This window comes from Melospiza melodia, chromosome 2 (assembly GCF_035770615.1).
Source record: "Melospiza melodia melodia isolate bMelMel2 chromosome 2, bMelMel2.pri, whole genome shotgun sequence".
NCBI classification, from domain to species: Eukaryota; Metazoa; Chordata; class Aves; order Passeriformes; family Passerellidae; genus Melospiza; species Melospiza melodia.
Window position 1 is genome coordinate 126311421 of NC_086195.1, and position 26850 is coordinate 126338270.

Below are 26850 nucleotides of genomic sequence, written 5' to 3' on the forward strand. Positions count from 1 at the left end.
AAATTGTGATCCATGTCAGTACCAGAGCTGTGCTGGATATGTATGAAAAAGAGCATTCATGGTTACAATTAGTCAAACAAACCCATGTATTTCAATAAAGACATCTGCATGAATAAGGGTTTCAAAAGTGTACAACAGTTTCTGGTATTTAAGTGATTATCTCTTGCTCATGCTCTCTTGACTCAAGTAAGTGCACAGTACTCATAAAAGCAGTTGTCAAGAAGGTGGTAGTGTAGGCAATATATTTTGGAAGAATGGGACTTCATCCTGTAAGATGATAGACATGACATGACAAAAGGCTGTCATATTTGATGACTGTCTTATATTGAAGTCAAACCTTTTAACCCTATATACAATATACAGTTGTGAACAATTTTGTTTTGAGAAATTTTGCAGAGTACCCTATGTTTAGGGCTCAATTACCCTATGAATTTGTGTTTTATACAAGCAGACAAACTAAAGGATAGAGAATCTGCAGCTTTCTATTGAAAAGGTCCTGCCATATGACAAAGATGGGATTGACAAAGTCATCAGTGGTTGAGATGGAAAATACCACTTGTAGTCCACAGTACTTTTACATCTAACTCTCTTGAGCACATTTGAAAATTCAATGCAGAACAAAAGTACCACTACCTTGGATGCTCTCAAAAATAATCTGAGAATGTATAGAGACTTTATAACTTTAGTGTAATATACTTCCAGGGGTTGGTACAGCTCCTCAAGAAGGTCCCAAAATGTACACAAGTTGTTGGGAAGAAAAATCAAGGAAATACACAGAACTGCAGTACCAGGCACAGCCTGTCATAACCCAGGCTTTGGTAGGTCACTACTAACAGTAACACTTAAAAGTGTAACATTTAAAATCTTAAGAGTGGGAAAGTCACACTAAACTTGCATACTTGCATGTATCACAACTTTTGCTCAACAAGAAGTGCTGAATTTAAGTATAGAATATACTCAATTATGCATAGTTACCACTGTAAAGAAAGAGAAACAGAACTCTCCATAGCTTCTTTGAAGAATCATTAAGTCTGCATTTAGCATAAAGACTGTGAAGGCAGTAAGTTATCTATTAAGGGACAACTGAAATTATCCTCTGTTTTGGGACCATCTGGGGTGGAGTTAACTTTCTTCACAACAGTCCTGTGCTGCTGTGCTTTGTACTTGGGGCTAATCCAGTCTTTTTTACACCCCAGTGTTTTGGCTACTACTGAAGAGTGTCAGCATCAAGGCTTTCTCTTGAACCTTCTCCCAGAGCAGACCAGCAGGCTGTGGTGGGTAAGAGGCTGGGAGGGGGCAATGCTTGGACAGCAAACCCAAACTGACCCAGCTCTCTCTTTGGTCCCTACATTACTCACCTGTTTGATGGCTGTGACAGTGATGACAAACAGAAGTGGAAGTCCACTTGTAACTGGACTAGTAGGTGTATCAATAATTAACTGCAACAAAAAGAACAAGTATTTTCTGGTTATATTTTTGTGAATGTTAGCAGTCAATCTTTCAATTAAGATCTTTCAAGCAATTCCCTCAATATGTTAAAAGACATCAAGGAATTTTAATCAAAAAAACCCAGTACTTCAATAAAACTTTAAGAATGTGTACTATACTGGTAAAAATTTGAAAATTGGATTTTATAAGAAGATACAATACTGTAGTTAGGTCACATTAATAGCAGATGTTAATGCCTCGTAAAAATATTTGCCAGCAAGACTTTAGAGAAGTATTAGACTGGAAAGCTGCAGCTTTGGAAGCAAAATTATGGAGCACCATTAGAAATTAGCATGGCACTGGCTTTACATGTTATACAAAAGAGCTGTTCTTATGCACACAAAGAATAAATTCTGAAATACTGAGCTAGGGCTTCTGCAAATATAAACAAAAAGGCAGAATTCACAGAGGGAGTGCAAATGACAGAATTTAAGTTGTGCTGAGAATCTGCACTGCTTTTTTTCTACAGAACCTGGTCTGCAAAGAAATACAGCTCTTCACTTAGTAAGATTTTTATTATTTAACACAATAAGTGACTGTGACAGGTTCAGAATTAAGACACCTATAAAGCAGCACACTAGATATTCATGGAACTCATTTCAAAAGCAAGCATTTATGTACCTCCCTAAGCAAGCATCCTATCAATACCTATTATAACAGTTCTGACAAGCTTTGATCACAGTAGAGTTGGAAAACTGCGATCAAGACATGATTTTGTTATAAAATATAGTATTTTTGCAGAACAAAGAAAACTCTGTCATCAACAGAATTTATAGTAACAGTTTTACTGATCTGGATGTTTATTACAAGATAAAAATTACAGACATTCTTTTCAATTTTTTCAAGACATAGGTCTTGCCGTCCAGCTAGTGCGGCTGTCGAATTCTCTTCAGATTAATTTCACATTGACAACCTGGAAATTAAATAAAACCCCTTTTGTCAAATCATCAGTGATTCAAGGCTTTCTACGTGCAACCATTTACCTCTATGGTCATCAAAATCAGGTAATTTTAAAACTTTTTTCAATTTCTTCCTATTTTAGAAAGAGCACAGTACTTACTGTGAAATGGGGAGCACTTACCTGAACAAGGAAAATGATGAGAAAATAGAAGTTAGCTATTCTTCTGAATTGCTCAAACAAATTTTTTGGTACAAAGTTCCAAAATGTGTACTGAAAACAAATGCACAGATTATGAACGTTTGTGAAGAAAATATTAGTCACATTCAATTTTATAATTCACATTTCAAGATAAACTAAAGAAGCAGGAGTGGTTTTGTTAGTTCAATAATTTACTGAATTTTAATCTTAATCAACAATCATGTATTCTTACAATAGGAATGTTTTCCTGAACCGTGATAATCTTTGTACTAGGGATTGTAATAATTTTTCAACTAGCAACAATACTTGTCCAGAGTTAGCTAGTTATGGAATGGTTTATTTCAAGCTGTTAATGGATTTTAAAAGCACCTTAATTTCAAAGAGCACTTTTAATTCACTTTTATGCTGTGTTCATGACTCGAGATAGGTGGCACTCAGAGCTAACTACACAGTAATAGCAAGACAACCAAATAAAAGCTGTCAGCTCTTTTCTTCCTTGGCAGGGATGAAAATACTACTCAAGATAAACTACAGTAGTGAATAAGAGTAAGTGGCTGCATATTTCTGTACTGATCTTACAAATTACCCTAAGTGCTGTAAAATGACATAGAAAACAGTACATAAAGCTGCAAACAGTAAATGCGAAAACTTCAAATGTAAAAAGTCATGTAAAAGTGATAAAGGACCTTAACATCATCTAGTCCCCATGCCCGCCCCTGCTGCAGCTTCAACTACAGTGCTTTTACACAGCTCACTTTGTAGCTCCAGCAAAACATTGCAAGGACTGCTTATTGGAACACATGTAAAAAAATGTCAGCTAAAATTGTGTGAAAAGGTTTGAAAAATGGCTTGAGAAAAGTAGCACTGCACCATCTTATTATCCAAATTATCCGTTGACACATAATAAAATGACAACTCCAATAAAACTTTCATTTCAAATGAGATGGGGTAAGAAGCTTATCCTAATTTATTTGCTCTGTTAAAAATGTGCCTTGTCTCCTCTTGGCAGATTGCACTTATACTTGCTGATAACCAAATTATTCCATGAGCTAGACATCTTCTGAATTTGGCCCTGAAGGAAAAGACAGAGCTCCAGAAGGAAAGTACTCTTATTAAAACTACAGACAAAAAGTATCCAGGATAAATATGCTTTGAACATATAAGAAATCCCATCATATACAGCAATCTTTGTACTTGGGTGTTAAATCCTGAACATGTGCAAGACATAAGAATGAAATGTTCTTTTCCTGTTGTGTGCCAAGAATCAGTATCTATCTTAAATATGCCCTAAGTTACCACTTAATCCTCCATAATAGCTAGTTCAGTATTAAATCACCTGTGAGCAAGCCAAAACTCAGGCATGCAGACATGCAACAGCTAGAAAATCAAGTGTTCTAGTCTTGCAATCAGAACACTTTTCATCAGACAGGAATGTAGTTTGCACTACTCATTATCCAGCTACATGGGATTTTCAGAGACAAGGAGTTAGACTTGATTATTTTTCCTTGCACTACAATGCTGATCATTCAAAACTACTGTTATGATAGATGACCGTATGGATTCTATTCAATGACAATAATTGCATATTTTCATCATTATCAGGTAAGTTAGCTCGGTTTTTTAATTATATCCATTTATTTTTTTAAGAATCCCTGCCTGCTGGGAAACAAAAGTGAAAAACAGTTGTTTCCATTTTCCTGTTTACCTCCTTTGATAAAAATACTATTTTTTCCATGGTAAAGGGTCTTCTGACCATTAAAAGTTCAATTATTTACACAAGTCCCCCAAATCACCATTCATTAAATAAAAATGTAATCTCTTATGTAATAACTTCTACTTAAAATCTCCTAGAGGGTTTTTGATGAAACATCTGGTAATAGAATTTTACTGTTGAACTAGATATTTAAAGTATCTGATTGAGAAATCAAGTAAATCAATTAAAACAATAATCCATAAAAGGTTGCTCACCTCTACCCTTAATATCAAATTCTCCTCGTATTCCAACCTTAGTTCACTCCTTTCCCTGCCAAGCTGTGGTCTACCACAGCTCCACCTTTGATCAGAAACTCTCTTAGGTGAATAAAAGGGAATTACATGGGAACACTTTAATGGGTGAGAAGTGCTTCCTAAAATGGATGCTTCTTCAACACAGACTACTTCTTAAAATTTTATTTTCAATCTGACAAATTTTTAGCACTTTACGACTCTGGGTTTCAGGCATACTAAGTATGTCTTTATTCTGCACATTCATCTTCAACAGACAAGTAATGATTTTTGCAGTTTAGGCAAGCAAGAACACTAAGATGTCTAGACAGACCTTCCCCTACCCAAGCCATCAGTAGCTCAGAGCAGTATTTACAGATGGGCAAGTAATGTTTAACCAACATAATCACTCCTCACAGAAGCAACCGAGGGGCTGCCACTCAGAACAAGATTTATCTCATGACTGCTACATTTGAGGCAGTTTCTCTACCCTAGCTAGGCAGAAAAAAACCAAAAACAATTAAAGGGAAGTCATTAAAACTGACCATATTAAATCCATCTGATTACTCTGCTGAGAGTTAGTACTATCATCTCTCTCCTTCAGATAATTTCTTGTCATGTTCTTTGTAAACTCTTAAAAAGTGGTTTGTGTATATTTACTTTCTTTTCACTATAATTCACTTGAATGATATAAGTTTATCCAAACAGTTAAATATTATTTAGATAAGCTTTCGAGTTGGAGACGGCTTAAATGATCTTTTCCAAGTGCTGCAAAAGACCCACAGGCCAGAGTGCACGGCTGCTTTGTGCTCACAGGAGGTAACACATCAGACACAAAGTAGTAGTAGTTATGCATCCAGCCAAAAGAAGAACACATGGTGCCAACAGATGCATCTGAAGCACTGTGCAAGAGTCTGTGAGATAAATCTGGTGACAAAACAGCATCATGCAAGTAGATTTTCTTCCCATTTATAATTGCAGTAGCTGCAGCGCTGATGTATTTCTGCACTCATGAGCAGGTCCACAGTATTCCCACCCACACCCCTGGCTCCATCTTGCTCTTTACTGATACCATTGTGCTTTCAGCACCTCCACAGCCAGTCACACAAATTCCAAGGCATAAAATACAGGTTCTTGACACCATACTTTGACCTTTAAATTTGGTATCCACATGCCAGAATTTTGGCTCATATTTCAAGCTTCTCTTTCCACCCTAAGAGGCAGGTATTTTCTTAAGTAAAAGGAGAGTTTCTTAAGTAATCACTTTACATCAAAAGCTGAAGCTATACGAAAAAGCACTTCGCAGTGAGTTTTGTCAACATCTCAGTTTCTTACAGATTATTTGCTTTTAATAGTCACCACCTCTCTTCTAACACACTCTGATTTCACTCTTTTCACTCAACCTTTTTGACTGCTTCTTATAAATGCTTAAAACTACTACAATAAAAATATCTACTGTATTGGTTTAGCCCTGGTTCATAGACATCTTCCCATGATAATTCTCATCCCTTCTACAAAACAAAATCCATCCTGAGGATAATAAAATCAGGGTAGTATAGAGAAAAGCTGATCTTGCATTCATTTGTGTCCATGGTGACTTCAGTATTTTTAATGAACATATTTTTATATCAATTTCAATAAACAATACATGCTTAAAGCTGCAGTTTAAAAATTAGATTGCAGGCATGTGTGCATACCATGGAACAGTTTCGGTGGAAAAGGACATTCCAGATCTTGTCAAGCATCCAGCCCCAACCTCCCTGCCATGAGTAGGGACATGTTCCACTTGACCAGGTTGCTCCAAGCCTCATCTAAAACAACCTTGAATGCTTCCAGAGACGCAGCATCTACAACTTCTCTGGATAACCTGTTCCAGTGCCTCACCATGCTCAAGGTAAATCTAAACGAACCCTCTATTAAGCTTCAAGCCCTTCTCCCTTGTCCTTTCACTTAACATCCTTGTAAAAAGTCCCTCTGCAGCTTTTTTTGTAGTCTCATTTTAGGTACTGAACATAACACTTTATCTATAACACCACCTTACAAAGTATTATATTACTAAAATGACGTAAATACTACATATATTATATATGTATAGGTAATCCTCTTCAATAGAATAGCTGAAAAAGGTCTGATCAAAAGTTTTGCAATTTCTTTAAAGTTAATTTTATTTATAAAAATGTTATTTTGGAAACATGATTTGTATATCTATATAGAGAACTGGTACAGAAAACTATTGCAAAGGGTATAAAAAAACCAGGAAATCAGTAATTATCTGAAATCATAAGAAGTAAGTTGAGAGTATGCCTTGTATAACTCAAGTGACTTGCTTATAAACATAAAGGAAATTTACAACAGAACTCATCTATGTTCTTTAATGTATTAAATTAATAATTTGACTCGAAGCAAAAAAAATTCAGACTTTGTGCTTATATGTTACTCAACAGAACTGGAATATTTTGAAAAGGGTTGTGCCATATTTATGACAATTTGGAATGAATGCAGAAAGACAAAACAATACATTAACATATGCACCATCTGCACAGTGTGTATCACTCCACTGAGGGAGGAATTCCAGTTTCTCCACATCACAAGTCATTCACAACACAAGGATCAGTGAAAGCTCTGCTACATGTAGGGCTTTTACAAGTGATTAACAACCACCAAAAAGTGCAAAAATGAAACAGATTTGGTGAAGTTACATCAAATGGCACACTTGATAAGCCAAGATACATATTTTGGCATAGGATTCCTTAAAACCAGTTGCTGATAAAACAGGATTTCTATTACAAACAAGTCTATCTTCAGTAGTCTCTGTTCAGCAACTCCCAGTCTTATTAAATAGAGGCTATTAACTTCAGGAACTCCTCTGACAAACAAATCTTCCAGCACATGTAATTATGTAATTATAATTCTAAAAAAGAAAAAAAAAACCTTACAGCAAGGATGACTGACTGAAGACAGAAGTCACAGAGAATACTAAGAAAACTGAAGAAAGAGCATGTGAGAGCAAGGAAGCTTGACTTTCTCACTTAAAAAGAGAAAAGAATTACACCTGTCTTCCCTGGCATTAGGTTTGGATCTGTTGTTTTCCTTTCTTCTTCTGCTTCTCTTTCACTACATGAACACTCCACACTGTCATAAAAACTTTAAAAGCTCTGTTAAGGGCAGTACCAGAGCAGAAGATAAAATATTGCTAATAACCCCAGACTGAGCCATGGGAAGGGTAAATGGCTTCTCCTGGGAACATGAGGGAGGTTGCAAAGAGCCTCTGACCTGGAAATCCCATGCTGAGCAGGATCATCAAGAGCAAAGAAGAGCTTTTCCTTGCTCTCTCTAGGCACTGACAGTTATCCCCAGAAGGAAAGTGTATTATTGTGCCTGGAAGAAGGGCACACTCATCCACTCCCATCACGGCTCAGGTACTGAAATCCCTCAGCTGGCCCCTTTGAGAGCCCAATTGATTCAGAGGCATTTCAGCTTTACTGCCAGCCAAGTCCATTTACTCTTCTCCTCTCTAACAGCTCCTGCCCTGCTCAGTGTTTGGCAGGGCTGGGCACACCTGACCCTTCAGCCCTCGCAGCATGGATCTGACCTCCTGCTGCCCCCAGTGTGGCTGGGAGGCAGGGGGTTACCTGGGCAGAAATGGAGAGCTCTGTGTTCCAGCTGCATTCAGAGCACATCAGTAAAGGGCACACACAGCACTCCCTGCTTTAGTCCCTGTCCCATACACAGCTCTGCCTACCCACCATCTCTGCCCCCCAGGGTATGCTACACAATCATTTTCTGGCTTCACAAACACATGGCCATGCCTCTTTCCACTGTGGGCTTTGGACACTCTTCTGGCTTTCAAATATTGCTCAGGGCTGTGTTTGAACTCCTCATTTTGAAACTGCTATGTCACAGCCCTAGACAGGCCAAAGGCTGCCAGCTGTGAAGCTGCACCTTGAAAAGTGTGGGACAGCCGAGGTTTCTGCTGGGTTCCAAGAGGCTCATCTTGATAGAGGTGGTTTAGTATTTCCTTTAGCTTCAATAAATATTAATATTTCTTCTAAATGTGGCAACAAAATGAGAAATCAGAGCAGACCCTTTGTATGTTTTTATGAGTAAGTGCTGCAGGGAAGAGGTACAGTACAAGGGCATGAACTTCTGCTGAAAGAAAGGAATATTTCATCATCATCTGCTGAAATATGTCAGAATTACTAAACTTTATTAAACTATTAGTCACTGTGGTTAATTGTGAGTCATCTCAATCAGATTAGCACTGAAGGTAGCTAAGTTTTGCCTTGCAATGTATAGGATTCCAAAAACACAGCACTACCATCTCAGGGCACTACCACAGAAATCAATGTTAGGATCAGTATTTAATGAAAAGTCCTCAAGAAACAGACAGACAACTGAAGACTGCATTATTTGTGCAGCAAAACCAGTATCACTTCTGATCCATGAATACATCATACAGCATTACAAAGTAGGAAATAACAGTGGTTCAGGTCTCCCACCTGAGTTCAACTGATTGCTTTTCTATAAGGAAGAACAGGAAATAAAGCTACAGCACAAATGAGCACTTTGTAATTTCATGTATAATTTAATTAGAGTGACATCTCTTTAGGGCAAATTCTTCAAGTAACAGTTCTGCATACATTGTAGAGTCAATCTTGCATTTCATGCAAGAGTCATATCCTACTACTCTTCAGTATCATCTTCCAGGAGCATAAGCCCTCCTGTCTCCAGCTCTGTTCGGTGACCCAGGCATAGGTGGGTTCTGTAGCTGTAAAATTTCTCTTTATTAAATTATGACAGTAAAAGTCTGCAGCTGGACAGGACCACCAAGGCAAAATACTGTGTGTTGATTATCCACAGACTGAAATGAAGAGCAAAAGCCTTTTCAAGTCTCCTTAACCCAACCTGCTCTATGGGTGGTATGGGGGGAAATCTGTTCTCCTGCCTAAACCTTGTGGATGTTCTAATTTTGCCAGGTATCTCTGACACACAGAAAACGCTTGCCCCTCAATTAACAGATTACTTCTATCTAGGAATTTCTGAAGTCTTTGACTCTTTCTTGTGGTTCTTTCTTTATGGGTTTGGGGTTTTTTTTTTGGCGGGGGGGGAGGGGGTTGGTGTTTTTGTTTTTCCAAAAGCAATAAGCAGCTATAACTAAACATGTTCCTCTGAACTCCATATTGTTGGTTCAAAAAAGATGTTATTTTCAATACAATTTTTCCCTCTGTTCAAGAGAAATGTATGCATTCAGTCTTCAATTCATTGATTCCAGTAGAACAAGAAGTGAAAATCCCTACATTGTCAACAAATCAGCTCCTTGAAGCATAGCAATTCTAGAAAAGTATTAGATTAACTTCAGGAAAAGGGAATTTGAATATTGAAAAGTGTGTGATTGCACGGGTTTAGGAAAAGGGACAGACCAAACCTGAGCAAAGGCATGCAGTAGCTTATACATAAACAATTATTGAACAGGCTCAGGCTATTCCTCCTGGAAGGGAAATATAATGGAAGATCACCAACAGAAACAAGATTATAAACAGGGGATAACTGTATTCGAAATCCTTGAATCTGAAAATTACTAACTCAAATTAGCAGAAAGTTTGAAAATGAAGGCTGAGAGTTTCTTTTGGCAAACATTTCTACAGTTGAACTGTTCTTTATTCTGAGAATTTACATGGGCTTAAAAGGTATTGAAGGGATTCACAGAGAAGAAATTAATGCAAGACCACTAAATACACAATCATATTCCCAGCACAGTAACATGAAGCCTGAAACTTAAGGAAGGTTTGTACTAACAAGTTATTTTATAATTTATCAGTTTTTTTCAAAAAGTAAAATCCTGTTTCAGAAGGAAAATAGGTTGCTTCTCACCAAGTTTTGATAGCTGCTATGGCTCCCTGGTTTAACATAGTTTCCATTTAATTTGTAAATTCCACCAAAAAAGTAAATAGTATCAAAATGTCAATTTTTTTCAGAAAAAGGCAAGCCACCTCCCTGCCAATTCAATTACTTTCTTTCTTCTACATTTGAAACATTGGAATTTTTCTACTAGCTGATATTTTTCCATGCTGCAGCACTGTCATGTGACAAATTCAATCAAGGGTACATAACAGCCACTTCAAAGGCCAACACCCAAGGCAGCTGAAGCAGCTGAAAGTTAAATCAACAAAAGGATACATGTTATAAAGGTCACTGTCTGTAGAAGGTAAAAGGAACAGCATGCACTATCCAAAAGACATGAGTTTTTGTCTTTTACTACTTCAGCATACACCTTTTGCAATACATTGTTAATATTGTAATTAAATTGACACATCAAACAAAAAGAACACTTTTGTCTAGGCAAGGTCTTCCCTGTATCATTTTTCCCAATCAGGAATGTATCATTAGGCAGACAGAGCATTAACCACATTCCACAGTGACACTGCAATGTGCATGAGCTATCCCTCTGCACTTGAATCAAAGCATTGCCTGGCTGACACCAGGAAGCCTCTGGTGAAGCAGAGCAAAGTGTACCTTTGGAAGGACCAGTGAGGTCTAAGGTTCACACTACTGCAAGGTGATGTCTTTTTCAGGGCATTATGACATGACATTTTTAGTAAAGCAGCATACAGACAAATTGATGCCATTTCCTCATGCTTTTCAACTACCCTTTTTAGAAACTCAGTTTGTCTTAAATTGGTAAAGTCTGTACTTAGAAGTTTAGAGTTTCTCATCCTTGAAGAGCAATCACAGACCTTCTTACATAAGCACTAAACACCTATAAAAGCCCAGCTGAAAGTTACTGTCTGTCTTGCTGATGAAAGATGAAGGAAGTATCCTTCATGGTTGAGGTAACACTATACAGTGTGCTTGTGAGCATGTACCTTTACTCTAACAATTACGGATTTGCCATCTTAATTTTTCACATTTGAGCATTTAGAAGGAATGTAATGTCTGCACTCCCCACATTGTAAGAGGTGCCCCCTCTGAGGGTTCATAAGCAAGGGACAAGGACAGGTGAAAGGGGAAGAGGAAGCAGCTCAGAGAACCAGCATGAATGCTAGTCAAGCCACAACAGTGCCTTATTCAGCTTGTCTGGGATGGAGCATGGGAAAAACAGAGTTCTCTTGAGAGGGACAGCACAGGAAGGTCTCATACACAGGCAACAGCTTTCATCAAACAGCTTTCATCAATCTGAGGAACTCTTGAATATTATAAAGCATTTACACAAATTCTGTTCCCTCCTAAATATCACCACTGTATTTACTTCCACAAAGACAGCCTACATTTTATTTTTTAAAGGAGGCAAGTTTAATCAATAAACAGAAAATTTGAGAAACATCTTATATATATAAAATGTACTTCCACTAATACTTTTTGTTTACGAAAGGCTATTTACAGATACAGTTCACAGCTAAATAGTTTAACATTTAAATATTTAACTGAATAGTCTGTAAATCCAAATAAAAATCTAGTAAAGTCTCTATCCTGAACTGGTTGAAGTCATATATGTTTACTAATTGCTGGCAAGGATTCCTTAGCTCAACACATGTTTAAGTAATACTTTAAAAATCTCACTCTGCAAAGCAAAGCAACTTGTTGCTTCCACTAACTTAATATGTCAAAACATAGTTGAACAGGATGTTTTTATTTCAATACAACTATCAGCAGTAACTTCAACGGCTTTATTTACATACATCTCAAATGCAATTAAAAAAAATATCACAGGAATACCAAAATTTGCATTAAGTGTGTTTACTCTTCCATAACTCAAAACACAACACAAACCAATGAGCAGAGCACAGGATTTCCCATTGCACCAGTCTGACTGTACTTCATCTTACTTAGCATTCAAGCATTCTATCTAAAGATGCCTAAATACTACACTCTGCTTAGTACACTTTCTTTGAATGAAGTATGGTAAAAAGGTCGCAAATAGAAGATCTCACATGAGAACTGACACACCATTTGTGAAAAGTCTGGCTTTCATGATGTTAATGGCTGGCAAGTGTTCAGGTCCACAAAGGTAATCACTCAGCTCCTTGAGATCACAATGCTACCAAGGTTCTGAAAACTGCTGAGGATTTGAGACACTATTCAAAAACAAATTCTCAGTATGGAGATATAATTCTGAATTGATTATTTTGTATTAGCTGAAGAGAGCTCATGAAGATTAAAATCTAAGTATACTGCAAACTTGGGAGCTCTTGAGTTGTTAGCCATACATCACCTGCAAGCATTCAAATTTCAATGCCACTGCAGTAAAAACTTTTGGCTAAAGAAAGTCAGCTGGAAAGCACCAACATCCCAACTGCTCACAAAAAGCTGCTGGAGCTTATGGAAGTTAAAACTTACTAATTGAGGTAAGGGACAACTAGAAGATTTCTAAACAGCACAAATGTATTACACTGCCAAGACTTTAAGTATGATGCACTTTCATGTGAATGAAGAAGACTGTTGACAAAGTCCCACAGAAACAGCTTTTGAAGGGAATGACACTCAGGGTAGAGAGTATGATGAATCTAAGTGCTCAACAAATTAAATTATTTCTAGTACTTTGAGGTATTGCTTTTGAGTACAAAGGATGCAGTCTTTTTTTAGGATGATTTTATTTACTCCAGGATTGCCTCAAATGAAAATTGGTTTTTTTCTTTGTTGAAAAGCTCGTTATTACTCAAAGATTGTACTATACCAGGTACTACAGTAAACATGGGAGAAATTATTCAATTTCTATTCATTTTAGAGACAAATGAGCAATTAGTTTCTCCAGAAGAAATCTGAGATATCTTGATTTTACCTTTGCTGGTTGTGGAAAGCAAAAAATATACAGGAAAAAACTTGAAAAAAATAAACAGAAATAATAGCTTCAGCTGATTTATCTAAATGAATGAATGACAATATAGGTACCTTTGATGAGACTACTCTATTATCTGGAAACCTCTGTGGAATGTATGCTTCAGCGCCTGGAGGTGGCTCACGATGCCCAACATAAATAGTCCGACTGTCCACCCAATTCTCTTCTCCAGCACACTATGGGAGAAAAAAGAGTTACTGTGTCAGTTCACTCAGTATGCCTGCAGAAACATGAGTCACACACTGAATTAACTAATCACATGCCTGACCATCTACACATACACAGCCAGCAGCACATGACCCCTCACACTTTTCTCTATCAGCTCAAGATCACCAGAACACCCAAAGCCAAGTCAAATGTCAAAACTCTTCCTTAACTGCACTTCACTGTCCCATAACGCAATGAAAGAGCAGCCATGAAAATCACTGTTCTGACTTTTTTGTTTATAAGTGAAACAAGGGTGAATTGTTTAAGACCCCCAGTCAAATTAGGTATTCAGTAAGTATTCATATGTTTCTCTTTTCATCACTAATAAAAATCTGTGCTAATTAAAATATTTTAATATACGACAAATTCTTCACAATTTTGAGACTAGCCAGTCATAGCTCAGAATTTCATTTGCAGCAAAGTGAAACTCTGTTCTCCTGAAATACTAGTAGTAACCATTTCTCCACACATGAACAAGCCTAGAGACTCTTAGGTTGCTAGGAAAAGACCTCAGCTTGTCAACTCAGAGCACTTCCTCTTCTATGAAAGTTGTAGAAAAAAAAAAGTAGGTGTGCCAAATTCTCACATTCACATCAAACTCTACCGCACCTACAGCTTCCCCAAAATTACTATTTCTGTGTTCTATTAACTGTAAAAACCGTACAAATCACTGTAAAAAAAGTACTTACACGAAACCAAAATAACCAATTTTTAACATTTAGAAGTAAATTTTTTGAGGACATAGATTATAAAATTACCATCCCTTAGTCAACAGTCTAATTCACACCTATCTTATGAAAAACATTTTTGAACCACGGAACATATCCCTAACACTTGGAGAAGCTCAGGCATCTGCAACTTTAACATCATCATATGGTCAAATCTGGAGTAATTTAGATATGTCATAAATTAAACTCAAAATCTCTGCTCTATGTTGCCCTGAGGCATTTACACATTCTTTCATTAAGCATATTAGAGAGAAGCTTATTTTCTGCATCCTCAACAGCTACATGGTATTTAATACATTAAATACATCCTGAAAGTGCTCCTGGGCACCGGTGCTTGTCTGCCTCTAGAGGTGACCTGTCAGACTGACATGGAGCAAACTAACCCCACACAAACAGTGTGTCTTTGGTAGTTTACACAGGCAAGGCATCATTCCCCACAGCAGCTGGATGTACCTGTGCAGTTCTTGACAGAATTCAGTCATACAGACATGGCTCCTTCTTTTCTAGCTAGTCTTCATGTCAACAGGTCCATTTACTTTACTAATACACACTTGGCCACTAAGCCTAAAACAAAATTTAGTCCTCAAACTTGAACATTCACCATAACATTTTCTTCATCAATTCACATCTGTGATTTTTCCACTGCCCTTAAGTGCAACACAGCCGAAGATCATTTTCTACATAATTTATTGGGAATAGACATATAAAATCTTGCAATACTCTGCAGGTTTGGAGCAGTTAAGCTAATAAAACAATTATCTTTGTGATGTGCATGACTTTCTCGAGGTTGGAGAGAACATCAAAAATATAAAAAGAAAACCTATTGGACACAGACTATTAACCACAAAATAGCTGAGTAGAAGTCAAGTAAAATGTAAAGTGAAATAGAAGGATTAAAGAAAAGTAACTTCTGCCATCCCAGAAGTAGATACTAGAAGCAGACACAGGACCCAAAATCATTACTTGATTCTTACATGACAGAAAAATGAAGGCATTACGTTCAAAAGACACCAATGGACAAAATTTCAATACTAGGCATAAAACTAAAGCCAAAAGTAAACCCCACTTCTTTCCTTGCAGTAACTTGAAAGAGTCACTTAATACAGGATATGAAGCTGTTCACAAAGGAAGTAAAGATGACAGCCCCTCCTAAAACATACCAATAGCCCAGTCAGGACTCATGCTGAGCCCTGCATGTGCCCCTGGCTCAGTGGGAGTGCACACACATTTCTCCCATGCCACAGCTAGCACAGGCTCAAAACTAGGACGTGGGTCAGCATAAAAGTTCCATTGACTTTCCAGTCAGACAACCTCTCCCTTACCATCAAGTGGACTTGTCAAAAAGTCAAGTGTCATTCAGCCCATTCCTGAAGGCCAGATAACATTCTTTGAGCAAGCCAAAACATTTTGGAAGGAAGTAAAGCATGACAATGTTTCTATATTCCACCTTACTTCTATGGCAATAACAAAACATGGTATCTTTACCATTTTATCAGTACACAGTACTTATTTATCTTGTCAATGCACTAAATGTACAATGCACAGAAATTATCTACTGACACTTGCATCACTTAATACTGCTAGAAATACAAGGGAATGTGAGATATTCCTGTAAAATACATCAACTTGTACAACATTTTAAAATTTTTCATTAAGAAGAACATTCCAGACAAACACAGCACAAAGATTACTCCTGATAAGTGAAGTTCCTAAGTTCAGAGATGATTACCTAAACTGCTAATGGAAATGCCTCATAAACTTGGAAAACCAAGAAGAAATTCCTCAGTTTCTACTTTCCTCCCAGCTTGACAATTATCTCTCAATTATGATGAACCAACCCAAACAGCATGACAACACTCTTAGCTCAAAAAAGCACTTTTTAAAGTTTCACTGCATACATTGAGTCTTCATCATGACTCAGTTAAAACAGGCCTCCAAAATTACCTATGAACCTGGGAAGATAGAGCTCTAAACAGCACCCTCCTGCCATTGCTGTCAGTATTTACAGGTCTGATAGCCCTGGAGTACTGTGTCAACACTAAATAAGCCAACCACTCTGGAATTTGTGTCCCTAAAGCAAGGCATTACTTTAAGCATCAATATAAAATAAAAGACAATCTCTTTATTAGCTTAATTTCATCTGGTTTTATCACAGATTGATAAATTTACCACAAATGTATAAAACCATATCTAACTTAAACTATCTGCTAGCACAGAACATTTTTTCTTTTTCACTATGTTAATAGGTTATAGAAAATAAATGCACTTGACCAACCTAAATCAACAACTTCAAACCTCCAAAACCACTCCCAGTACAAGTGTAAAAAACTAAGCATGGGAGAGTAAGGCTCTCTTTGCCAGCGAGGTAGAACTACAATGCACAAAGTCAGGTGCATTGCTCAATAAGGCCACACTTGCGTGAAGCAGAAAAAGATACTTTGAGAAAAACAGCACTTGCAGCTAGGACATGGGCCACATAGAGAAATCCAACCACAGCAACTGAATGCCCTGTAATGCCAACCTCCAAAGCCAAACACCCAGATCTGACAGTTCTTTTGGTGTTCTGGTATTACAACTTAAAGAATGTCACCAGAGTCACTGAAGAAAGCAGTCTGATGCCACTGCCAGAACAACAAACTACATTAACTTCTTTTTTTAAGTTCCATTGCTTAAGCCCATTAAGAATATGTCCAAGAAACCATAAATATACCTCAGCATTATCTGCTTCTATTTATAGTGTAAAGCTCAATGTACTGAGACCTGGTTTTATTGACACATCAACGAAATGTTACATAGCTTTTACTCTTTCAAGCACTGTCAGCAACCACGAAAGCAAAGACCAGCAAAAGACTGAGGCACAAAGACAGAAACACTTAACAGGATTTTACCTTAAGAGTTTAAGTATTTCTGCAGCTTATTTTTTTCTGATTAAAAAAAAACCAAACTGAAACTAGCTTGGGATTCACCTTCATGCTACTCCATTAATTTTTATCTAGATTTAATTTAAACAAATGTATTGCCTGAAAAGACAAGGGGTTTGGTATTCAATGGTTGACAACAAAAAGATGATAGGAAGATGCTAGCGGTAGTTGCTGGAAAAGTAACTGACTTTGAAAGATTCCAAGTCTTTCCCCATATTTTTAGTAAAGAGATTTAACATGATTTTGAAATCAGTGGAAACACTGACACTTCCTGACTCTCCACTTGAACTATTAACTCAGGCATAATTACCAGCAACAATCTTCAATATTTTATTTTCTCCCCAAATAATATGAATACAAACACTACTCAAATAAGTTAATATGCACTAAGTACAGCAGATTGAAAACTCAATCTGCCTTGGCCAAGCTCAATCTGCCTTGGCCAAGCTCAAAGTACATTTCATTGAACAGTATTCTCTTCTACTTTTTTCTAAATGTCTATGTCTTTTGATTAAAAGGGATAGTGCACTCTAACCACAGATTTGACAGCAACAAATTCTCAGCATCAGCTATGGCCTTGTTCACCCAGGCTGAGACTCCTTTCCTCCACACAGGAGTACTTTACACCAATAGAGGCAGGCTCTCCTAACAGCCTCGTGTTTTACTGAATCACGAATATTTGATGTCAATTAAACAATTAGCACTACTGTTAAAACTACACACTGAACACAGCTGCTCAACCACTTTGGAGTTTTAGGATATCAGATACTGCCAAGCCACTATCACTCAGAATCTCCAGGAAGAACTAACAGTGCACACTGTGAAAAAACATTCACGCATTACAACAGCTCTGCACTAAAGGCTCTCAGCTTCCAATTTCTCATTCAGTGAAGAGAAACAACTTCAATATCTCAAAGCTGTAATTCACTAAAGTGAAGACAAAAAAAAAGTGCTTTCCTTTCGAATACTGTAAGGAGACTATCCTTATCATGCAGTATTTACCAAACCATGAGATCATATAATCTCATCTTTGTCTCCGTCAAATGTTCTGAGTACCTGCTCTTTTACACTTGACACCTTCCTGCAGCCATCTCCCTTCACAAACAATGGCACAGAGTACAGATTTTTATGTCATCTTTCCAAATCCAGTCCTTTTAAGGGTATATTTTAACTCTAGATAACAAAAATACCTCTAAAGAAATAATAATTTTTAAATAACCTATATTTCCTAAACTTGCTAACCAGTAAAATATATTAAGCTTGTAAAAAGTCCACTTCTACAAAAAAAAATCTAATTCGTATGTATTTGTGGAGATAAAGGGTGAAATTCTTATCCATTTAAAGGCTCTTAGCTAGATTTCAAATTATAGGTCAACTCACAAATACCTAGAGAGAGAGCACTTAAGCTTTACATTTTGTGCACAGCATTATACCAGCCCTTGATATGAATTTGCCAAGCTCAGAATGAAGAGTATAACGCTGAAAGCTGTTCAGGTTGTTATGTTTCACATGAATATAGAATAGTACAGATAGAAGAATTGATATAATTATCAGATAAATACCCTATCAAGTCTCATATTCTGAAAAAGGACTACCTCAATATAAGACATGGTAAACAGAAAGGAAATTACTTCGTTCACCTACGAGTCATGGACACATGTCATTAAATAATTAATTTAATGGAATATCAAAATGCAGCTCTTCAGATGCAACCACAAAAAAAAACCCCAAAAACAAACCAAACAAAATAATCTAGAACAACTCTCTCCCAGAAACTATGACTAATTAACACATTTCCTGTGGGTCACCCATAAAGGGATCTGTTACCACAGAATATTAATGTATTTCATTTCAGCAAATGAATTTTAAATCCTTGGATGAGGATTTTTGTCAGAAATAACATTTGAAATCAAAACTCTTGCCAATCAATTGCCTACAAGAATACTGGATGTAAGTGTACACAGAGGAAAAAGAAATTTAAGATATTAACACTCTTTAACTGCTAATAGATTACTTTATTTATAACTCTCAGGGAAAAGTTGTGATTAGAAGCAAAGGCAGGTACATCTTAACTACAGAAAATGGTGCCAGGCCCACAAGTTTCCCAACCAAGCCATATTCTCCACTACTTGGTGCATCCTGGTTTTCTGATCTTTCTTTCCACCTCCTGCAAGGGTCTTGTGTATGCAGACAGAAGGGGAAATAGATTTATAGCAATAGGATGAATTAAGTTTGTGTGACATGTTTATAGAGGAAATGGAAAAGTATGATGACAAAATGATGCAAAGTCCTGCAATTCACAGCTGTTAGAATAGATATTGTCACAACAGCAAATGTTCCAGTTTCTGTGAAATACCTAACATTTCTATGTGTGCCCTTCATATAAATTTTATTTCAGCCTTCAGGTTAATGCCTTCTTGTGCGTCATACTTAGGGTAAAACATTTCTGAAGCTATCCTAATAAAACTATATTCCAGTTGTGTCACATGAGCTGGCACCAGGACACTGCAATATAGCACTCTGAAGACAGTCTAATTCTCCTTTCTGATTTCCAGTTTGGAACATAATTTTTATCTGAATTCCCCATACTCTGTACTTTGAATGGTTGAATAATTTGACCTCTTGGATGACAAAGCCAGTGATCTGTGTTCCTCCTAAAAAGGGTTACAGTAATTCTTTGTTTCACAGACATAAAAACTCACCTCAGTTACTCAAAGAAGACTGAGATCTTTTCTAAGCAATTTAAATTCCAAATACTGCTGACATACTGGCTGGTTAGGTATAGCTATTTCTGATGTCTGTGCTTTCTCTGCAGGTGAATCTCTAGTTTCCCTGTTTCTTTCTATGGAAAGTAACAACAAAAGTGATAGAGATAAAAGTCTCCTATTCCATCCTAATATACAATCATCTAGTTTCATGGAGTCACTGCAATAATGGTAAGAAAATAGATCTGTGATGTACATGAGTTAAAGGGCATCAGGAAAAATGCTTTTGCTGCACTTTTCCTTCCTGTCACTGCACCAGTTTTGACACATTTTGCCCCTTGCTGCCAGTGGGACAGGGACACTGTGCCTGCTGCTCCTCTGCCCAGGTCCAGTCAGGGACCGCCTCTACATGGAAATCCTTTCAAGGGTCTCACTTGCAATTAGAAAGGCAAATGAGGAAAAAAAACTACACTGCAAAGTGCAGTGGTAAGAGAAACTAGAAGGCGAAGTGTCACATAATACACAGGATATTTGACAGCCTTAGTACTTAAATTAATTAAAAATCCAGTTTATTTCTAAGTAGCTCCAGACCAACATCTGAAACTAAGCTTTGTGGAAGAAATTTACAACTTCCTTTGGTGCCAAGAAAAGCTGTAAAAGAAGAGCAATTTCATTTTTTTAAGGCAACTGAAGGCCACTAAGATCTACACACAGTGCCAGTCACTCAGAGTACTAACAAAGATATTTTCAAGAGAGTTGTATAGATACTTCAGAATGCAGATTTTCTTCTTTTACTTTGCTGTCAATAGTTCCTTCAGTTTGCAGTAATCTAACAAGAAAAAAAATCTAAAGCTATCAAATTTTCAGGGCATAATATGGATTTTTTTTTTAAATTATATTTACAGATTCAAAAGAAACAGGAGGACGGAGGGAAGTAAGCAGCAGATTGCTTTCATTCATTCATTCAAAAATAAGTAATAAACCTACAGATATGCCACACTAGTTCTTTTCTTTTAAATTAACATTATTAATTATTAAATTAAGTTATTAAGAAAAATCAAGCAAGAATACCTGTTGTGATTTTTTTCCAAGGAACAACATAATGCATATGGAGATGGTATGCATCACCAAGATTTACAAGATCAGACAACATGAAATCCATTCCTAAATGGTGTTCTTACAGGAGCTTCAGATTATTCAAAAGGGACTGTACCCTAAAAATATGCTTTACATTTAGAACAGTAAATTACCATCAGACATTCTCAGAACTAGCCAGAGTGACACTACCTTCCACTAGGATTTTAGCAAACAAAAGGGGAAGAGTCAAATTTCCCATCTGAATTCCATGACAGAGATAATTAAAATATATGGACTTCTGCATTCTTCTTTATACTTAGTACAAGGGCTGTGAAAATGCCTCATCTACATGTTTGCTGGTCTTTAAATTGTTCAAGTAAACTATGGATGAAAAAATAAAAAGGATAGTTAACTATTGCACTCTGTGGTCTATTGACACACAGCTGAGAAGCAGATCTCTATTCCTACTTTTACTACAAAAAGGTGCAATTTAGATGTCAAGAAAACACCTCCTCCCATTGTCAACCTTTGTCATCATGTTTAAATCTGTAAAACACGTTCACTGCCAAGTAGCAACTACTCACTATGCTAATGGTCAGTGCCTGTTAGACTTCAAAATTATTTTCATTCCTAAGGACACAGAGCTAGTGAAGCTATGACTCTAGCAGACAGAAGATGGGACCACCTTCTTGTATTATATTATGATTATGATACCTGTCCTAGGTTGAAAGATATGTATGTATTCTATTTGCCATCTGTTAGAGGTGGGGCAGTTACCTTCTGTTAATTGGGCAGTTTCCTTTATCTCTTCCACAAACCAATCCTCCTTCCAGAAGATATCTTCTGTTAATGGGCCACTGAGTGTCACTGCATGACTGATAAAATTACATAATCTCATAATGAGATGCCCAGGGGGAGAAGCCAAGAATTCCTTCCTGGATATAGTCCCAGATTTGGAACACCAGAGCAGCCTTTTCCCACTGGATTGCCAGAGGGGCAGCTGTCTTCTCCACTGGATTCCCAAAGCAAGACCAGGCCCATGTACAGCACCACGGGACCTTCAGAGGAAAACTCCACCCTTCTAGAGAACCACTGCTCCAACAGAACCACACCTGGCACTGCAGGAGCACTGCAGCCACCATTTACTCAGACTGCTGCCACCACCCCGACCCACGGGGAGTCAGGGCATATTCTGATCCTCTTCCTTCATTTCCACGCTGTTTGTTGCACATCAGCACCAAATCTGATGTTACGCAAATTCAGCTCGGTGAACACAGGGACACTTTGATAGAAGGAAGGACCCTAATTACAGATGGCTATAAGGTTAATATAACATTTATTTGGAGCTGTTTTAAACACTTTCAATGTACTTCTAACTCTTACATGTACAACAGTATTCAAGTACAGGTCTCTTTTATATTCAAGGAAAATAAAATTTTAAGCTATTACTTCTACCTATATTGCAAAGCAATGCCACATGTTGAAGTACTTCAGGGGAAAAAAACATAAATTGATTCTGGTAAGAGGTCACAAACTATTTTACAGTTTTATCTCCTAACACATAGGTGTTACTGATGAAATGTCACATTCATCCTTCATGCATAATTGCAAAGATCTTTTAAATTTCCCAAAATTAGCAGGCATCAGGGTGATAAATCTGACTTCAGATAACATCTACATTGATGAATCACAAGAGTTTTAAACTTATAAAATGACACAAAGGACATTCAGCTTTGAGTGTTCATATCAGGAGTATGAGTAAACCTACTTATGATGCATAAGTAGTTTATGACACCAATAACCACAAGATTTTAGAACCCCTTTTGTTTTCATTGCACTTAAGGAATGTGAATTCCATTAAGATTAAACATTACTTTACAACTCTTTTGATGCAGTGAACTTTTTAATATTTACTTTTACTCTCAAAGAATGGATTTAATGACTTGCAACAGAACAATCTGAAGTACAATAAATATTTCACAACTCTGTACTTTTACAAACATCAAAAGACTTCAAGAAATTCTACAGTAATCAGTCAAATATTTACAAAAAATAAACTTTACTAGCATTTGCTATCAGCTGTGTTTTAGAAGTCAGATATTAATAGATTAGAACTATTTCTTTTGTCATATATAGTCACCTATAGAATAAGATATATATAACATTTTAAAAATTCATTACAATACTGACTGCTTAGTTAGAAGCTAGTTGCCAATTGCTAGTAAAAAAAAAAAACCAACAAACTAGAAAGTCCAGAATATCTCTTATACAAGTAATTAAATCACAAACTTGACAAATCAAAATAGTAAACGCTTAGCATTTAAAACCGTGAAAATCAAGGTTTATAACTAAACCCTTTGGGAACTAAGTCAGAGAAACTCCAGTATCTAACTAATCCCTCAACAAGCAGAACACCAGAACTCAAGGACAGACTTTCAGTTTTTATATCTTAAACAGTTCAGTGGAGACAGGGTGAATTTTAAACCAGGATATCATTAATAATTCAGAGGAAATTTGTGATACAGCAAAGGTGAGGAACATTTAAAAAAAATCACTTTCTCAACAAATAGTCACCTGTGAGTTACAACAAGTTGATCTACAATGAACAGCCACCCTGATTAAACATTTCATACCTATAAAATACTACTAATTAAACATTAATAATAGCCAGAGAACTCAAAGTAATGCCAACACATCTAAGTCAAGCTCCAGTATACTAAGCACAACATGAAAGACCATCTTGGTCAGAAGCAAGGCTGGTTCAAATGGTTTTATTTTGGCAAAACTGTAGCTACTTCCCACTTTAAAATGTTACTATGAGACTGTTAGCAGCATAATTATACAATAAGGGGGATGTTATTTTAAGCTTGCAGTGATCCATACACCTCCTTTTATTTATATGTGGAAGACAAAATGTCCACATTGCACTTCAATATATCAAAACTGCTGTGTCCTTCATGCAGAAAAGGAAAGGGATTTTTAAAGAAAGAGTTTTCTATCAAGTCTAGAATTGTACTGTAGGTTGAGATTAATATATTCTGACTTGCAATGATTGTGGTAATAAAGGCAAAGGAGGTTATGCAGGTTTGCCTGGGATGAGATGATAAGTGTAATCTCAACCTCCACATGTCTGTCATTCAGTGATACAGAGGAGAGGTTTAACAACCTTTTGATGCTGCTGGTTTCTACGCAGCAGCAAAAGCATACATAAAAACCTAAGAGAAGTCACTGACTTCTAGGCTTTGATTTACTGCTGTGACTTCTTTGATGTAGGAAGGGATGGAGGCAAGTAGTTACAATACATCATCCCCTAAAAACAACTTGTGATGGGATAGTTGCTTTTTGCCATAAAACTACCTCAGGACTCTAGAATCCAAGAAAAATCACCAATTTTTTCCTCCTAGACAAATACACTCCACAACATCAACTCACATCTTTAATAATCTTCCTGAAGAAACGTTTCTCAGACTTCAAAGGCTGATCTGCCACTCCTTCCCTTTTTAATGATAAGCAAAAGAAAAAAAAAACAACAAAAAACCTAAACAAATTTTCTTCTCAGTAAAAGGAGTCTCTGTACCCCACATTTTGGGAAATGCAAACAGAAATAAGCTCCTAGTACAAGCTGGCAGGAAAGACTGCTATTTAGCAAATTTGAAAAAGCATACGTATACCCAAGGGCATCACAGGCCCTCCAGCTCCTTCAGAAACCAACTGAATAAACGCGGCTCTTGGATAGCCTGTACGACAGATTATCTTAAGAAAAAAAGCCAAGAAATTAAGAATTCACCTTTATAATAGAAGAATAACACCTGAAAGATATTACTTCAAGTATCTGAAAAAGTATCAAAAAAGTACTGAACCAGAATCATCAGGATTATCTAATTTAATCTGCTCTGTATGACAGGCAGAACCTACGAAATGAAATAGCTAAATAATCACAAAAAGCATATTTGCTAACAATTATTTTTGTTTCAAATGAATACACATACTTAAGAAATAGAGATACAATAACAAAGGAAATATTTTTAATAGATTTTCCCTAGTGCTCTTTTTGAAAACAGTCCAATAGACAAATGTTCTTTTAAAGTTTCAGCTTTCATGCTTAATAAAACTAATTCCCAGAAAACAGCATGCCCCCTCATGTGTCTTTTCCTGTTGAACTAGAAATTCCTGTAATCAATCCAAGTGAAAAAAGCCCCCAAACTGAAAATTCTCAGTTGCTGCAAAATTAGGCTGGGAAAAAGAATGGGGACTATTAAACTAGCTTGTCATGAGGTGTTGTTTTTGGTTTTTTTTACATCTGTGTAGAAGAAATAAGAATTATAAAGCGACTATCCAATGCTGTTATTACACTGGAACATATATTCCAGATATTGCTTCTTTCAAAAGTACACAGCTGTTCTGTACTTTGTAATCATTTGATCCTATCTACAAATAAGGAAGAGTGAACCGGATTTGAGTGACTTCCAAGTTCAATGAACCATAAAACTGCCCATATTCTGAGCAGAGGTTTAGATCAAATAACCTCCAGGTATCAGCTGGTTGCATAAACTGAAAGACAAATGCTTAGAATTCCGTGATTTTAGGAGAGGCAATTCTATGCTCTCTCTAAACTGGCTAACATGAGGTCATGGATTACCTGGCCGATTCCAGTCACAACTGTGTTTGCAAACAGAAGTCTGTTTCACTCTGTTTTGTAAACAAAAGCCTAACCATTCATGACATTTATTCTACTAGGTAATTCTTTACCTTAAACCTTTAAAAATGCTGAAAGCCAAAGTCAATCCATAAATCAAATCAGATATCCTCGTTCTATACTAACTTCTTTGTTCCCCCCAAAACGCAGTAAAGTGACAAGATTCTAGAAATCCTACGTCACCCATAGACAGAAATACAGGCTGTTAATGAACGAGGCATGTTTGATTTCTGCAGAAGAGCACGTGACCAGTTTTGTAAAATCCACATTTCCAAATGTGTTTTGACAACATGGGGCACTCTTCAGGACATGTATCCTACAGGCAGGATCGGCCGTCCTGTAGGCAACAAAAATGGGGCAAGATACCAAAAAGACAGTGCCATAAATAAAACTTCAGGTGATAGCCCAAGCAGTATTACTACAAATGAGATAAGTAATCTTTGTCAGTGCCCTGGTTGGCAGTACAATGTCTTACAGGAGTTATTTCTGCCCACTTCCTAATACTTTCCTTTTTTCCCCTTCTTCTAAATATAAGACGAAACAATCTGTAAGTAAGAGAATTTCAGGAGGGGAAAGTAATTTACTTTTGCCATCTAGAAACAATTAATCTTTCTTGGTTATAGGAGGCATGCCATTAGACAATTCCTTAGAAATAAAATACAACCACATTTAGTAAAGACAGAGGGAATATCAGGCACAGACCACAACTTGATCATCACAGGAGACACAGTACAAACAGAAAAGTACAGTACAAACAACATTTTTTCCTATAAATAAGCAGTTATGGCTAAAATCAAGGAAAGCAGAAAATATTTTCACATTTATTTTACTTTTTAGAATATGACTGCATCTGAGGCCTTGCCACAGCAGCCAAATCAGTTACCATATCCTACAAGAACACCCCTGAAAGCAAATGGATACTGTAGGTCTAGTGCAGAGCAAGATTGTGAGCCTACCGGCTAATCTGTTCGTTTTTTTCTAGTCCACATGGCTCCTAAGAGGTCAATTATACACTGTACATTGAATTCAAATGGACCAAGTGTTCTGATAAGAGGAGATAATGACTTACTTTGTTTCTTAATGTAAGTTGATTATGTGCTTATGCAAGAGGCT

At 36.8% G+C, this 26850-nt stretch overlaps 1 protein-coding gene across 4 annotated transcripts in view; it reads right to left on the reverse strand.

Annotated features, from left to right (window-relative positions):
* ATP11A (ATPase phospholipid transporting 11A) overlaps positions 1-26850 on the reverse strand; it is a 118051-nt gene that overhangs the window by 47430 nt on the left and 43771 nt on the right. For all 4 annotated transcript variants that reach the window (XM_063149941.1, XM_063149942.1, XM_063149943.1 and 1 more), the window contains exons 2-4: positions 13457-13579; positions 2570-2659; positions 1359-1439 (exon numbers count right to left, since the gene is read on the reverse strand). In XM_063149941.1, coding sequence (XP_063006011.1) covers positions 1359-1439; positions 2570-2659; positions 13457-13579 — 294 coding nt within the window. The remainder of the gene's footprint in view (positions 1-1358; positions 1440-2569; positions 2660-13456; positions 13580-26850) is intronic.